The 15,560-nt window shown below is 39.4% G+C and overlaps 1 protein-coding gene across 1 annotated transcript; it reads right to left on the reverse strand.

Annotated features, from left to right (window-relative positions):
- Window positions 1-485: 485 nt before the first annotated feature.
- Window positions 486-2,152, reverse strand: LOC113332662. The gene has a single exon (XM_026579185.1). It carries the CDS (start codon window positions 1,719-1,721, stop codon window positions 774-776), a length of 948 nt encoding a protein of 315 aa, XP_026434970.1. The 5' UTR covers window positions 1,722-2,152; the 3' UTR covers window positions 486-773.
- Window positions 2,153-15,560: the final 13,408 nt, after the last annotated feature.

A 15,560-nucleotide genomic window follows, 5' to 3' on the forward strand; every position in this document is an offset into this window, starting at 1 on the left:
AGATGACAGAGAAAAGTACTTGAGAAAGAAGGAAAAGACATGCAAATCATTTTCTACATACGAATGTAAATTTAAAAACCACATAAAGCAGCACATATTCATTCAGACCACCTGTTTGTGTAATACCAACTTCAATATATGTCCATCTAATTCACAATATTTATAGATTGAAAACAACAAGAATCTGCTCTTTACACCTATCAAATTCCTGCAGCAAAGACGAACTTAAAACCTGCCACAGTATAGTTGCACTATCTCGTTTTTTTCTCTTTGATAGGTAAAATAGGGTATGGACGAGTTTCGAGTCGTGGTATCAACACCTAATGACTTTACCACTCTACTACAGAGGCATCCACGGTGTCGTTTGCTCTATCCTAAACAATGTTAATATCAAGCAAGTATATTAGACTATGCCCCCTTTGTTCGACCCCTTGACCCAATAAAGACTATTAGATTCTTGTAGAATGCAGCACATGCTCATTAAGTAGGTAAAGAAGACCAGAATGCAATGAATAGCTAAAAGTGTGGCATTTCAGTAACGTTTACATACTTTTCAAATCATACACCAAAATCCACATGAGTTTTTCCATAGAAACGACTAATATACCGAATAAATGAACAGAAACAAGACATTTCTTATCATAGAAACAAATCGAATTAATTTGAAAAGAAAATTTCCAGAACGGATAAAAACACATGAAGCAACTTACATGTAATCTTTTTCAGAGTAATTCTACCCATATATATCATCACTTCGCTGAGGAAACATAACCTTACTCGTGCTTCCAAGCATATAATACTAACGAAAAACCAAGACCTTGCATTTGTGATTCTCTAAAAGTCTCAGAGCAGGACCACGGTGTAGCAGATGAGTCAGACAAAGTATTTCTTTTGAACGAGGAGTCGGTAGAGGTATTATTAGTAGCCCATGACTTCTCAGCCGCTAAGCAAGTCTGGAACATGAAAACTGCATTTCCTACTGCACCAAACAGCCAACTATGAACATCCCAAAACACCTCTACATGGATCCCATCAACTAAAATTGTTTGGTTCCCTCTAAATTTCCATCTTAGTCTCTTCACTTGCATCACAGTTTTACTATCAACCTGTATGACGAGACAAGGTTCTCTAAGGCCAACAGTATCACACTCAATTATGAGATCATGGATTAATCCATTGTCGAAAAACTGAGCCTTAGTACAATAAACTTTCTTCCCAAAAATATGTTCCCTTTTTGCGATAACAATCCCATTAAAAGAGCTATTTGGTTCCAAGTTAGCCTTTTTATAAGCCTCATTAGTCAAATTCCCAAGTAAAAGAACCATTTCTTTATCAAACACAATAGCTACATAGAATCCTTCGAGTGGTTCAGGTCCAGATCCAAATTTAGCCAAAGAAAGATCCCAATATATATCAACTTTACTCTTCTTATTAGCTAATTCTAATGTTTTACACCCTTTCCTTTTAGAGAATAACCATGGTTTTATATCAACTCTGCATAGACAATGATTAGTAGTAGAATCATCAATTCCAACACTAAGAACTTGACCCATCAAATTCTTACTCCATGTTATATTTATCAAACATGACATTCCTTGTAATGTACTCTGATAAATACATGTAACCAAATTTTGTGCAGCTTTAGTAGTAGTAGTGCTAGATGAAGAAGAATCTATGATTTGAACTCCATTTTCACCGAAACAAGATGGAAAATCCCTCATCTTTTAACACCCCCAGAAATCAGAATTTGCAGAAAATATAATGGAAGAAAAAGGGGTTTGTGAAGCTTACCTGAATTTATCAAAACAAGGATAAATTCTAAGAACCCATTACTCAACTGCTTCAGAAATTTGCTTCTCAAAGTGGGTTCTTGGTTTTGTCTTCCTTCTTAGACTCAGGAATCAAACAAGAGCTGGTCTTACTTAATGACAGATTCCTGGAATGTGCATGGTGGGGGTCTGTAAAAAATGTATTTGAAAGAAAAAAGACAAATAATTCTTGACTGAATTTTACTACTGAATTTCTTCTGTTGTCAAACTTAGACCACCATTTTCAGTGGATATTTGCTTGTTAAGATAAGCCAAGACAAATCATGAGACAAAAGAAAAAGTTAAAAACTGAGATTTAGAGAGAATTTAAGAGTAAAGAAAGAGACAGAGTTTAGCCATTATAAAAAATAATGAGAAAAGAAATTATTTATTGACTTTAAAAATACAGAAATAGACAGCTTAGAAATATTATTATCAGAAAAAAGAAAGTTGATTATTGATGGTGAGATTAGTGAAGGAGTATTTAAGACTCAATATGTATTGATAATTAGGTACGTAAAAATGATAAAGATTTCTTCTTTACCTGACATGATCACATGCATTAAGTTACTTAAGATTGGGTTAAAGAAAAAGTTAAATACGATTCGATATCATCGAGTCTTCTTCTGATTAGTTTCGTCTTTCTGGAATTGATAAGACAGGACTAGGTATCGTATGTTTCTTAACCTGACTCACGGTTTATGTCTTTTGTCCTAACCTGTCTGATTTACTCTTATGGAGATTACGGAGATAATTTTGAATGTGTTTGCCTGCATGACTGCCTGAACCATCTTAACGTATAGAGTGCAACTTTTGGCCTTCTTATTTCATAAAATGACAATCCAGTTAAATGAGAAATTTAATGACTTTCAGGGAGCTTTTACTTTCAAGGCTGTTATTGGGACGTCACACTCCTTTAGAGGGACGTCCCCAATAAGACAAAAACGGGTCACCTATAAATAATATCAAAAACCCATTTTCTTATATAATTTTGTGATGACCAAACAACCCTTGTTTGGCTAATTTTAATTTAGTTTAATTAATTACGCCTAGGTTGGATATATAGCAAACTTAGGCGTAAAATTGGAGTTACGCTTGGAAATCAACTAAACCTAAGCGTAAAATTGGAATTACGCCTAGAAATCAGCTAAACCTAGGCGTAAAATTGAAATTACGCCTGGAAATTAACTAAACCTAGGCGTAAAATTGGAATTACGCCTAGAAATCAGCTAAACCTAGGCGTAAAATTGGAATTACGCCTGGAAATTAACTAAACCTAGGCGTATAATTGGAATTACGCCTGGATATCAACTAAACTTAGGCGTAAATTGGAATTACGCCTGGAAATCAACTAAACCTAGATGTGAACGACATGCAATTCAAAGTTTACGCTTGAATTGAACTAAACCTAGGCGTAAGTTCTTCAAAAACTAAATTACGATTGAAAAATCTAGTACCGTACCCAGGCGTAACAGTAGCTGAAAGTAAATAAAATCCTAATTTTACTTTGATTTCATTCGATTTAAGCACAAAAACGAGTACAAAAAGATGGGTTTGTTCGATTATTACCTTACATACACCATGGGTTGTTGTTGAGGAGTTTCAAAAATTCATTCTTCAATTGATTGAATCGGTGGAATGAGTTGGGGATGAAGTTGAGGTTGATTGAAATGTTGATTACCATCATTAGGATCAGTTTGCTTCTTCCTCGTCTGTTTTTATTAGTTTTAATTGAAGGGTTATTTTGGACAAATTGCTATTGAATCAAAAGTATCTCTTAACCAGATTTTTGGTCACCAGATATCCAAATGACGCCCTTCTAAAGGAGTGTGACGCCCTTCTTTATTTTGGTGACTCTTGTAAATTCTCTAAAAATATAAGATTTCGAGTGATTCACTGCACCATCATTGATCATACTTGGAGAAATGAAAAGCACAAACATAATCAGAGACGCAAACAAAGACATTTTTATGAGCGTAGGGGTACGACAGTTATCCATGACACCTTAGTGGGTATATTTATAATTTATGATCATTAATTACTGAAATCGTAAGAAAAAGTTATTCTTTTTCAACCACAAATCATTTCTCAGATGGCTAATGGGTTTGCATTTATTAGTAGCTTGCGACTACCTGGCCCCCTTGACGCATTTTTGGTTCGGCTCTCGCAGGGCAACATGACATTCACGGAAGGGGGAGGAGGTGGACCACTCTTGTAGGTGCAGAGAAAACACCCTTCGAACATCATCGGTTATTATGTACAGATCTAATGGAAGACAAGACATGAATGAAGTATGAGAGTAAGATGGACCGAATTATTGAATTGGTTGCCAATACGTGGTCTACACTCGACTTTCATGGCAGCATGGGCCAACAGGCCTCGACCATGTGGTCGCGGCAATATGGCATTGGCGTGTATCACAATGATCATAACTCAGGGCTAAAGTGGTTAAACGGTTAGTAATATGTCCGTCGTTGTCATCCGAAATAATCGGGAAAGCTTGCTAAATATGGTCGTCTATGTAAGAAAAGGAAATCAATAAGTTGGTTAACTAACTTGAATTTTTTTACTTGGGATCTAATACATAAGTAAAGAAAATATATAGCATAACTCTATAGTATCTTAATTAAAATTTAAAAAGAAACTATCTTAGGACAATTCAATGAGAATAAAGTTGATAGGCCATACGAACAAAAAAAATAACAAAAGAAACATTGCTCCAAATCAACATTGTTGCAAATAAGCAAAATGGTCATATTATATAGCCGAGCAACCAAGGGTTGTCCGCTCGGCCTTAAGATGGTCTTCAACAGGTAGAAAACACCACGTTTCGAGGGCTAGTTGTTGTTTTTTTTCCTAAGATCTCACATATATTATATCTCCTTCTCACTTCCTCCTCATTCTCAACTTACATTATCACAACTCTTCTCTACTATTCTAAACTTTTACGTAGTTAATCTTTGTTAAAGCACTGCTCGATTCAACCAACCCAAGCGTTGGTATGCCAAGTTTGATTGTGAAGTTTAGTTCAAAAACTCATCCGCTTGAATTGGTTACTAAAGTCAACTTAGTTAGGTTAGACTTAGAATATAGAAACGTTGAGGAAATCTCAAGTAACTCACCGAAGTGTTAAAGTCGTATTGAAGATAAACGAAAAAGTATATTTCAGATTGAGGTTAGTATCTATTGACTTTGACTTGTTCCAAATTTGTATCCAGTCCTTATATTCGTATTCATTGAAAATATTTCATACTAAGTTTGTTTTACATGGCTTTAGTTGTTTAAATAACTTGATCATTCTTGTGATCTAAGTGCTTAAGGAATGATATATATTGGTTGTTTCTTCAACTTATTGTCTAGAGTTACGTAGCATAGTTTACTATACTTTCGTAGTTTCGACATAACACTAGTATGACTCTTAACATGAATTAGTTATGAGGTTTCAACAAAACAGATATATAAAAATTTTTTTGGAAAGGGAAAAGACAAAACCTTTTTCATAATTTTTTGAGAAAGTGTAGTAAGAGTAGATGTTGGTCTTGAAAAAGAGAGGATACCAAATACACTACCAAGTTTTTGTTAAGAAACCTGTATGGATAAACTTAACACAATTAGTAACACAGATCAACAATAAAGATCTGATACCTGACATGTAGATAAGTTTTACTTGGACGATCTCAAAAATCAATATCCCAATAACAACATAGTATGTACCCGAGATGTTATAGAACTGAATTCTAACAAGAATAAGTCTTGTAATCTTTATTTCAATATAAGAATTCTCAAGAATAAATCTTGTAGGTTGTATACAGTCTTTTAGGCTCAAAAACCATCTAGTTTATTTAACGTGCTACTTGTGGTATTTCTATTATAAAGATAAACAATATAATATGGATAACAAAAGACACAAGGCACCAGAAATTTTGTTAACAGGGAAAACTGCAATGTGCATAAAAATCCCAAGACCTAGTAAAGAACTTGAACACCATATTGTATTAAGCCGCTACAGACACTAGCATACTATTAGACTTCAGAATATAATGTAATTGAGACCGAGTTAACCCTACGATTAATTGGCCTTGAGTTGCGCTCTTGTAGATCTCTTGGATCTCGCAAGACCCTACTTAACGCGATTTCCCTTGCTGACGTCCTTTACAGGTCTAGGAGTTGCTTCAACCTAAGTGAAGACTTTTGACTATTTTGTCTCTAACAAAAAGCCTATTGATTCTGTAATGACCCGACCTTCCATCAATATTGTCCTCACTTAGCCACTACGGTTATCCGGCAGTGCGGAATCAACGGGCGCCTTGCGGTCATCCAGCAACAACTTCCCAGGAGGTCACTCATCCCTGGATTACTCATGTTCGAGCACGCTTAGCTGAAGATCTTTCTGCCAACTGTAAAGCCAATTGTGCTGAAAATGCCTCGGTATAATTTAGACGTTTATTGCCTCCCGTCGGAATGGTATCTGACATAATCGCCCACCATTATCTCTTACCTGAGCACAAGCGACCCATCCCTAGTTGTATCCTAACTATTACTGATATTTTTCCCACTTACTCACTGCAGTTATCTAGTAGTATGGATTTTTAATAAAACTACTGCGTTCATCCAACAACAACTTCTAGAGAGATCACTCATTCTTTGACTACTCTCGTCCGAGCACGCTTAACTAAGAAGTTTTCCCACGACTCACTCAAGTATACACATCATGCTTGTTCAAGCACGCTTGACTAAGAATTTTTTCCTCCAACTCATTACCCATCAAACCTCGGTGTTAGGAGATGACCAACCATTACTTATATTCCACCACCTTCAATTAGATCCGGAATATATTAAATCCCATATCTCCGACATTCCCCGCCACTCATGAGACCAGTACCTGACCTGACTTGTCTAGCGTACTCTTTCATCCTCGACAGGAGACCCATCGTCTATTGTGATACCATTTGGAATGACCCGACCCTCCACCGATATTGTCCTCAGTTAGCCAATGCGGTTATCTGTCAGTGTGGGGTTTTCAACATGTACCGATGTGTCCATCCAACAACAGATTCTTAGGTGGCCACCCAATCCTGGATTATTCCCGTCCAAGCACGCTTAATTGCGTAGTTTTATGCCAACTTCTGAGCCAATTGTGCTGAAAAGGCCTCGGTGTTAGGAAAGGATGAACCATTATCTATAGTCCATTAGATGAACCTTACCTGACGAATCAAGATATTACAATACCACCATCGTAAATTGGATCCGTTCTCGGCTCCGGAATATATTCAAGCCTAGATCTCCAATGTTTCTTCCCCCTCATGAGAAAAATACATGATCCAACTCGACCAACGCACTTTCTCACTCTGGTGACCCGTTTTCGGTTCTGATACCATCTGTAATGACCCGAACCTCCATTAATATTGTTCCTACTTAACTCCAGAAAAAACATATCGTTCCTACTTAGTCATCGCGGTCATCCGACGTTGTGGGGTTTTCAACGAGCGCCGCTGCGATCATTAAGCAACAAATTTCCGGGAGGCCACTCATCCTTTGATTACTCTGTCTTTTTAATTGGGACCGCAGTAGCTTTTTGGTTGGGTATTGGAGCAACATTACCTATTGATAAATCTGCCCGAGCACACAAACAACAAAGTTTTCTGCCAACTCTGGATCCAGTTGTGCTACAAATGCCTCGGTATTAGTAGATGATAGGCTATTACATATATTCCAATCGGCTAACCCCACCTACCAAATCGGGTATTACAACAACACCACCACGTTAAATTAAGGTTGTCCCTAGCTACTGAATATGTTCATGCAGCTCAGATCTCTGACGTTCCCTTCCACTCATGAGACAAATACCTAACCCAGGTCGTCTAGCAAACGATCTCACCTTGACAGGTGAACCATCTTCGGTTCTGATACCATTTGTAATGACCCAACCTTCCACTGATATTGTCCTCACTTAGCCACTGAGGTTATCCGACAATGTGGAGTTTTCAACTGGCGTCGTTGCGGTTATCCAATAATAACTTCTCGAAAGGAAATCCCTGGATTACTCACGCCCGAGCGCGTTTAACTGCAGAGTTTTCGTTCAACTGTGAAGTCAATTGTCCTGAGAAAGCCTCAGTATAATGTAGACGTTACTTTCCTCCCATTAAACCGGTCTTGTATAACCTCCCATTATACTCTCCTACCCGAGCACAATCAAGTAGTCCCTAGTTGTATCTTAACTATTACCGATATTGTTCCCACTTACCCACTGCCGTTATCCAGCAGTGTGGGGTTTTTAACAGCACTATTGCGATCATCCAGTAGCATATTCCCGAGATATTACCCATCGTGTTACTACTCTCGCCCGAGCACGCTTAACTAAGAAGTTTTTACCACTACTCAGTCAAATGTACCCATCAGGACTCGGTTTTAGAAAGGAAAAATCATTACCTTTGTTCCAATTGGCGAACCCTACCTTCCAAATCGGGGTATTACATATTTCCTTTAGATATGTTTCAATCAAGGTATGAAAATCTGTTTCCAATAGAACATGTCCAACAAACCTCAAGAATCTGGAAAACTTACACTCTTATCAAATAGAAGCCTATATCACTACCATCCTATAAGAATAATCTAAACAAATCAAACCATAAGTGATTTAGACATCTATCTTGTGCAATCACAAAGTTCTGAGACAATGAGTACTTTGTGATTTCTATATATCTCGTTCTTGACCTATATTTCGGAAACTACAAAGATCAATAAGAACAAAATCTGGATATAAAAACTATCAAGTAAAAAATAATTTGACCGGGCTTCACAAATTCCTTATTGAAGTCTTTCAAACTCGTAATCTAATACAGTTTCACTAGAGGAAACCTTGGTTTTAAAGGACAACTCTAGCCGCAAATTGGAAACAAAAGTTCTAAGATTGAGATTTTACTGTGTAGGGAGTCCTCTATTTATACTGTTTAACATGCCTTGGTAGATTACAGATAAATAAAGGTTCGTGAATTAGTTTCCATGTTTACGAATTTCATTGTAACCAAGCGAGCTAAACTTCTCCACATAGACTGTACGTGTAATCATGTGAGAAGTTTTCTTTGAATCACAAATATGTGCAACCATAAGTATACGTTGTGCACCAAGTGGTTTTTCAAGAATACGGTTAAGTAATTCTGGTACCGGCATGCTTAAGTTGGATTTTAATTATCACAAGACCGAATCAGTTCGTGAAGTCAAAACAGTTTGTGAACTAAAAGTCGTCTTATAACTCAGGAGCCTTTTGAATTAACAAGTTCGCGAACGGTTAAAATAATTTTTGTGATTGGAAACAAAAGGTGTACAGGAAGCATTCAAAACCGGTTTGCGAACTACATAAATCAGTTCGTGTACGATTGAAATAAATAGTATCCAGGACTATCTCAAAATCGTCTAGTTCGTGAAATTAGAAAATCAGTCTGTGTACGCGAGTTAATTGAGATTTACATATTAATCCAAATTTTATTTCTAAAATTTCAAGTTCGTGAACTGAGTAAAATAGTTTGTGAACTTTAAGAACTAACTTGACTAATCCTTATTGCTTGATTTCTTCTTTGCAATGTTCATCATAATAGTAAAGTCATATGACATGTCTTAATAGATATAATAATAGATAATATGAGTAAGTAGGATAGTCAGTTTTCACATAACTTTGTGATGAAGTTTCCGTTGAACCCGTCGTTCTTCAGTTTTTAATCTTCAAGGTCGATTAATGAATTCTGATGTGTGGGTAAAATACCCGACGACCACGTGTCAACATCTCAAGGGATGAATACATGATAGGATGATAAGATAAGAGCATCGAATCATCCTCTAAAAAGGAGAGTTTGTCTCAGTCGAGGAAACTGCACAAGCGTCACATGAATGACGCGTGTAAGGAAAGGTCTAATCAGCTCAGACGGTCAAGTCTAAAAAGCAAGACCGCATTTAATGAAGGATAAGAACAATATATGGGTAGTTCTACATCGTGACGGAAGGCTCGGACGATCTATACTAACGACCCCGAGGCGATAGAGCACGAGGTTCTCCACAGAAGAACAACACGATGTAAAGATGAGCGAGATAACTCGAGAGAGAACCAAACAAGCCATCACGAGGGACGGTATAAAACCAGTCCGAGAAAACCAGGACGATGGAGGACAGCTCACCAAACTCGGACGATCAATCCACCACAAGTTTATTTTGTATATAAATACCAGTCCATGTACAAGGACATGGACAACTTATGTAATCCTAGATGGTCTTTTTACAGAGAATTCCTGAGAGAGATTTAGATAGAGAGAAAGTGAGAAATCTAAAAGAGATTTGTAACACTTTCAAGGGTAAGACCTCATAATCAATAAGAAAACATCTTCTTCCCCATAGACGTAGGTCTTCATGGCCGAACCACGTTATATGCTTGTGTCAATATTTACTATTCATGCTCTTTACATCTTGTTCATATTGAATCTTGTATGTTTTAGTAGTTTTTAGTCTTTAATTTCACTTGGGTGTAGTAGTCAGAAATTATGCAACTACATTTTGGCGCTAGAAACAGGTATGTATGAAGATCTAATATACCTCCCTAATAACAGCTCTATATTGTTTTCATAATCTCCATGAGAGAGATGTTTTTCACACTATAAAGTAGATTTCTGTTGAGATGAATGAGTAGAGCTCGGACTCAAACATGATCTTCATGATCTGAGAAGTCTATAAGAACCTCAAGATTAACAGATCTAAGTTTTTTCACTAATTTTATTCAAGGTTTCTTGTCATTTCCAAGATTTTTATACCTTCCTCAAGTAGCTCAGTAGAGTTGTAGATCGGAGTAAATATGAAGTTTCAAACACTTCGGTGCTCAAACGATCTCCTCCATGAAAGAGCTGGGAAGAGATACTAGTCAGTAAACTACATAAGGAAGATATCACCTTAGAGTTGAAAAGGAAAAATTTTCATGATGCTCCTCATCAAACTCAACAAAATCCAAGATCTCCTTCTTAAGAACCTAAATCTAAGTCAAGGGGAAGGATTAATGAGTACATAATCAATCATCAAACTCAAAGTTTGTTCGAAATATAAAGTTAAAAGATGATGAAATATATTTCCTAGAATGGGAAGATGTACTCAATCGTCATAATTTGGTTTCTTCCCTATAAAGGTATGGAGTGTTGGAAGAGGTATTTCCTCGAAAAAAGGGGACTGAAGAAACACATTTTCTCCATCATCAATACCTCATGCAAAGAGGGAATGTTTTGACATTTTCACATGTCTCCAAAACTTACTGCAAAGTCTTCCTGTACTAAATTGTCCAGTCTGAACTATGGCTTAGTAATTGCACATGACCTGCAAATTTAGGGTCCCACTTTTCTAAAGAAAAGACAAATAAGTATCATTGCATATATTGAAGGGAAGGTAATGGTGACGCGACGATCTGATCGCATGAGCCAAGGTGAAAATGGTGGAGCCCAACTAGAAGGACTCGACGATATGGAGCCAGGCGAGGCTCTGATGAATGGTGAAGTCCCAGGCGAGGGACGACCCGATGACCAGTATCGGGAAGGACTAACTGATAATTCTAGATCCGAAGGCGAGGGAAACCCCTTCGAGAGGCGTGATGATATTCATCTAACTCAACCAGGAGGGTTGAACCGCTTTCCAAGGCAAACGACGAACTAGGAGGTCAAGAAGGACAACCCTTCATACCTCGGCGATGCCAATGCTGCCATCGCAACCATCCTGAAAGCCCAAGAAGCTCAGGATGAGAGAATGGAGAGATTAGAAAGGCGTAACAGAAGGCTTGAGCGGAGAAACCGCAGGCTGAAACGAAAAACAAAAAAGAAGATGCCACTCACTACTATTGAAGAGATCCCAGAGGAAGAAAACCCCTTTGAACATTTACAAGATGACGAACGAATTCACATCCCTGACACCTCTAACGAGGAAACAGCGGATCGCTTTCCCAAGGGAAGCAAAGGTGTACTCGATCACGAGGATAGTCCATCTGAAGGGTCGTCAGACGTCGACCCCAAACATAGACGACAAAAGAACCGAATCGACGAAGTTAAAATCAACTGCGAGGCCGAGAACCTCGCAGCCATAAACCCAAAGCGAGGAGAGAACTCGAGATCAACTTGTTCTAAGATTGTATCATACACTGAAAAATCGGACGATGACTCAGGGCGATCAAGGCATCACCATCATGAACCATCTTTCTCGCCCGAGAGAGCTCTAGGAAGAAGAAAGAAGGCCGAGACAAGACGAAATGATGACCAACTCCAAGCCCGACTCAACCGGCATGAAGCGATGTACAGAGAAGCCACAGGGAAGCAGGAGAGCAAGAAGCTGGCGGTAGTCATGTAAGAAACAGGATAATCCCCCTTATCTGAAAACCTATTAAGGTTGCCATTTCCAAGGATATGTTCCCTACCGACGTTCACATCCCCGTTCACCGGAACGGGAGATACAATTGAGCATCTTAGAACTTATCATATGATACTGACCCAATGGGATCATTATGATGTGGTATTGTGTAAATTCTTCCCTTCCAGTCTGAGGGATAAAGCCCTAATGTGGTTCAACAACTTTCTTAAGGGCTCAGTTAAATCATTCGACAACCTATCTGAGCTGTTTTTAGAAACATACATTCATAATAGCCGAATCCGACCAGAAGTTGATGCACTATTCCAGATGTCACGAGGACCAAATGAGTCACTTCGCTCCCTGGTGACACGATGGAGGAAATTATGTGCTGAGATCGGAAAGGTCCCTGAGGACTATGCGATCTTGGGCTTTAAGAATAGTCATAGAAAGACAGACCCTCTCTTTGTCTGCATGTATGAAACCATGCCAGAGAACTTGGGTAAGCTAAGAGAAATCCAAGAGGATTATGTGTCCTTGGAGGAACTCCAAGATGGAACTTATGACAAGATGGAAAAAGGATCTAGTAGAGTAGAAAATGTGGTAGAGCCACAGAACCCTCAGGCGCCAGCCCAAGGAGCGGGGCGATCCAACAGCGGATCAACACAGTTCGACAAGCATCGGACTGGAGGATGGAAAGGGAGAGACCAGGCCCAACAAAAGAAGGGAAAGTTCATAGACCCAGTCTACACGAAGCTAAACACCCCCATATCCGAGATCCTCAAAACGATCGACGGAAAACACAAAATCACTTACCCATGGAACATAGGTCAGCTTCCAGAGCGAACTAAAAATAGAGCTGACTTCGGCGAGTTCCATCAATTCCACAGCCACACGACAGACTCGTGTAGGGACTTAAAGAAGGTACTGCAAGATATGATCAACGAGGGGAAGCGCCAAGAATACATCGCACAACCAACAATTCCGCCTACCGCCGGGGCACCCGTACATCGTGTGGAGATCCCCCGCGAGGCACAATATTTAGGTTGAAATACTATATCACACTCGGCGATAACCACTCCCACACGAGAAGGAAATATTACAGAGCGAATCCACAAACGAAACTTCAAAGGTGATGAAGTTTTCAGTGTATCCAGAGAACCTCCAATGGAGGAATGAATGAAATTACCCATTAGCTTTTCAGCTTCGGAGGCACCTGATGGAGGACGAAACCATAACGATCCACCGGTGGTCACGATGGCCATTGCACTCCCCGAGCACGAGGGCGAGGAAGGAAATCCCAAAGCGTTACCATGGGCACTGCCCAGAATCTTGATAGACGGAGGCAGTTCTGTCGAAATTTTGTTCTATGAAACATTCAAACAAATGGGTCTCAAGGACGAGTGTCTCATACCCTCTGCTTATAACATATTTGGCTTCAACGGGTCATCAACCCGCCCAAAGGGCGAGGCAACGTTAGAAATACAGGTGGGTAAAATCCTCACCCTAACCACCTTCTGTGTGATAGATGTACTACCACCCTACACAACCATTGTCGGGCGATCCTGGGTCCACAGGATCAAAGGAGTGGCCTCGACTTACCATCAAAGGCTAAGATTCCCTATGTCTCATGGAGTGGCAGAAATCATTGGAGACTCCGACGAAGCAAAACACTGCTACAAAACGGAAGTTCAGAATGACGAGAGCAAAGTAAACTCTGCCAGAGCAAAAAAGAAGCGAGCTAAGAATGCCAAAAATGAGGCTGAAATCGATGCTTATATAGATAGAACAAACGAGACAAGACGATCAAACAACGAACCTGTAATGGATAAGGACTTCCCATCGCACTCACCCATGGGACCCATACAAAACCTCTCCGATATAGGAGAACCAAAATCAAATTTCTCGGCCTCGGAGCCAACCAAGGAGGTAAACATCAGAATACCCGAAAACCCGGGCATGATAAAAATAGGGACACTCCTCAGCGAGGAAGAAGAAGAGAAACTAATACAAGTTCTAAGGGAATATTCTGATTTCTTTACATGGCGCATGGAAGATATGCCAGGAATAGACCCAGAAGTATGATGTCATCACCTTAAAATCGATCCGAAGCATAAGCCCATGCGGCAAAAAATGTGAAAGGTGGCACCAGAATACCATGAAGCCATCTAAAAGGAGCTAAAGAAAATGGAGGCATCAGGGGTAATACGGGAAGTACAATATCCAACATGGTAATTGTACCAAAGAATAATGGGGGAGTAAGAATCTGTATCGACTTTAGTGATCTTAACAAAGCCTGTCCAAAGGACAGTTTCCCACTCCCTAACATAGATCAACTCGTAGAAGCAACCTCACGACACGGATTGCTATCTCTCATGGACGGATATTCTGGTTATAACCAGATCCCCCTCGCCGAGGAAGATCAAGAGCACACCGCCTTCTTCACTCCTCGGGGTTTATACTGCTATACCAAAATGCCATTTGGGTTAAAAAACGCAGGGGCCACTTACCATACAATGGTGGAAAAATGTTTGACGGCTGGATACATAAAACCCTAGAGGTATATGTAGACGATATGCTTGTTAAGAGTAAACTCCCACAAGATCATGCAAACGATCTTAAGGAGATCTTCGCACAAATGATGAAATTTAACATGAAAATCAATCCCGCAAAATGTGCCTTCGGAGTAACCTCAGGGAAATTCTTGGGCTACTTGGTCACCAAACGAGGAATCGAGGTTGACCCCGAGAAGGTGCGAGCCATACTATAAATTCCCTCCCCAGCAACGGTCAAAGATGTACAAAGACTAAATGGTCGGCTGGCAGCCTTGGGTAGATTCATCGCTAGATCATCCTACAAATGCAGAGACTTCTTTAATACCTTAAAAAGGGTGAAAAAATTTCATGGACAAATGATTGTGAAGAATCCTTTCAAAAAATCAAGGAACATTTGGCAACCTTGCCAATTCTCCAAAAGCCCGACCCAGGTGAAAACCTCTATATCTACCTGTCGGCGACCAATACTTCGATAAGTGCAGTGCTCACTCGCATAGACAAAGAAGTAGAGCAACCAATTTACTTCATCAGCAAAACTCTGACGTCAGCTGAGAAAAACTATTCCAAGATCGAGAAGGTAGTGTTATCTCTGGTCTACGCAACACAGAAGTTGCGCACTTATTTTCACACACACACCGTGACAGTCATCACGAAAGCCCCCATAGAGTCTGTACTCGACTATGCTGACAGAGCAGGCAGGATCTCTAAATGGGGATCCCAAATCAAGCAATTTGGCATGAAATACCAAGCCCAGACGGCAATTAAGACCCAAGTGGTGGCATATTTCCTAGCCGATTTCCCGCTAGACGACACCGATGAGATCGAGGAAATCCCGGGA

The sequence above is a fragment of the Papaver somniferum genome, unplaced genomic scaffold (genome assembly GCF_003573695.1).
Source record: "Papaver somniferum cultivar HN1 unplaced genomic scaffold, ASM357369v1 unplaced-scaffold_132, whole genome shotgun sequence".
Taxonomy (NCBI): domain Eukaryota; kingdom Viridiplantae; phylum Streptophyta; class Magnoliopsida; order Ranunculales; family Papaveraceae; genus Papaver; species Papaver somniferum.

Bases quoted from the DNA above. Each gene is read 5' to 3' on its own strand.
- LOC113332662 (XM_026579185.1), bottom strand. From the start codon at position 1,721: ATGAGGGATTTTCCATCTTGTTTCGGTGAAAATGGAGTTCAAATCATA.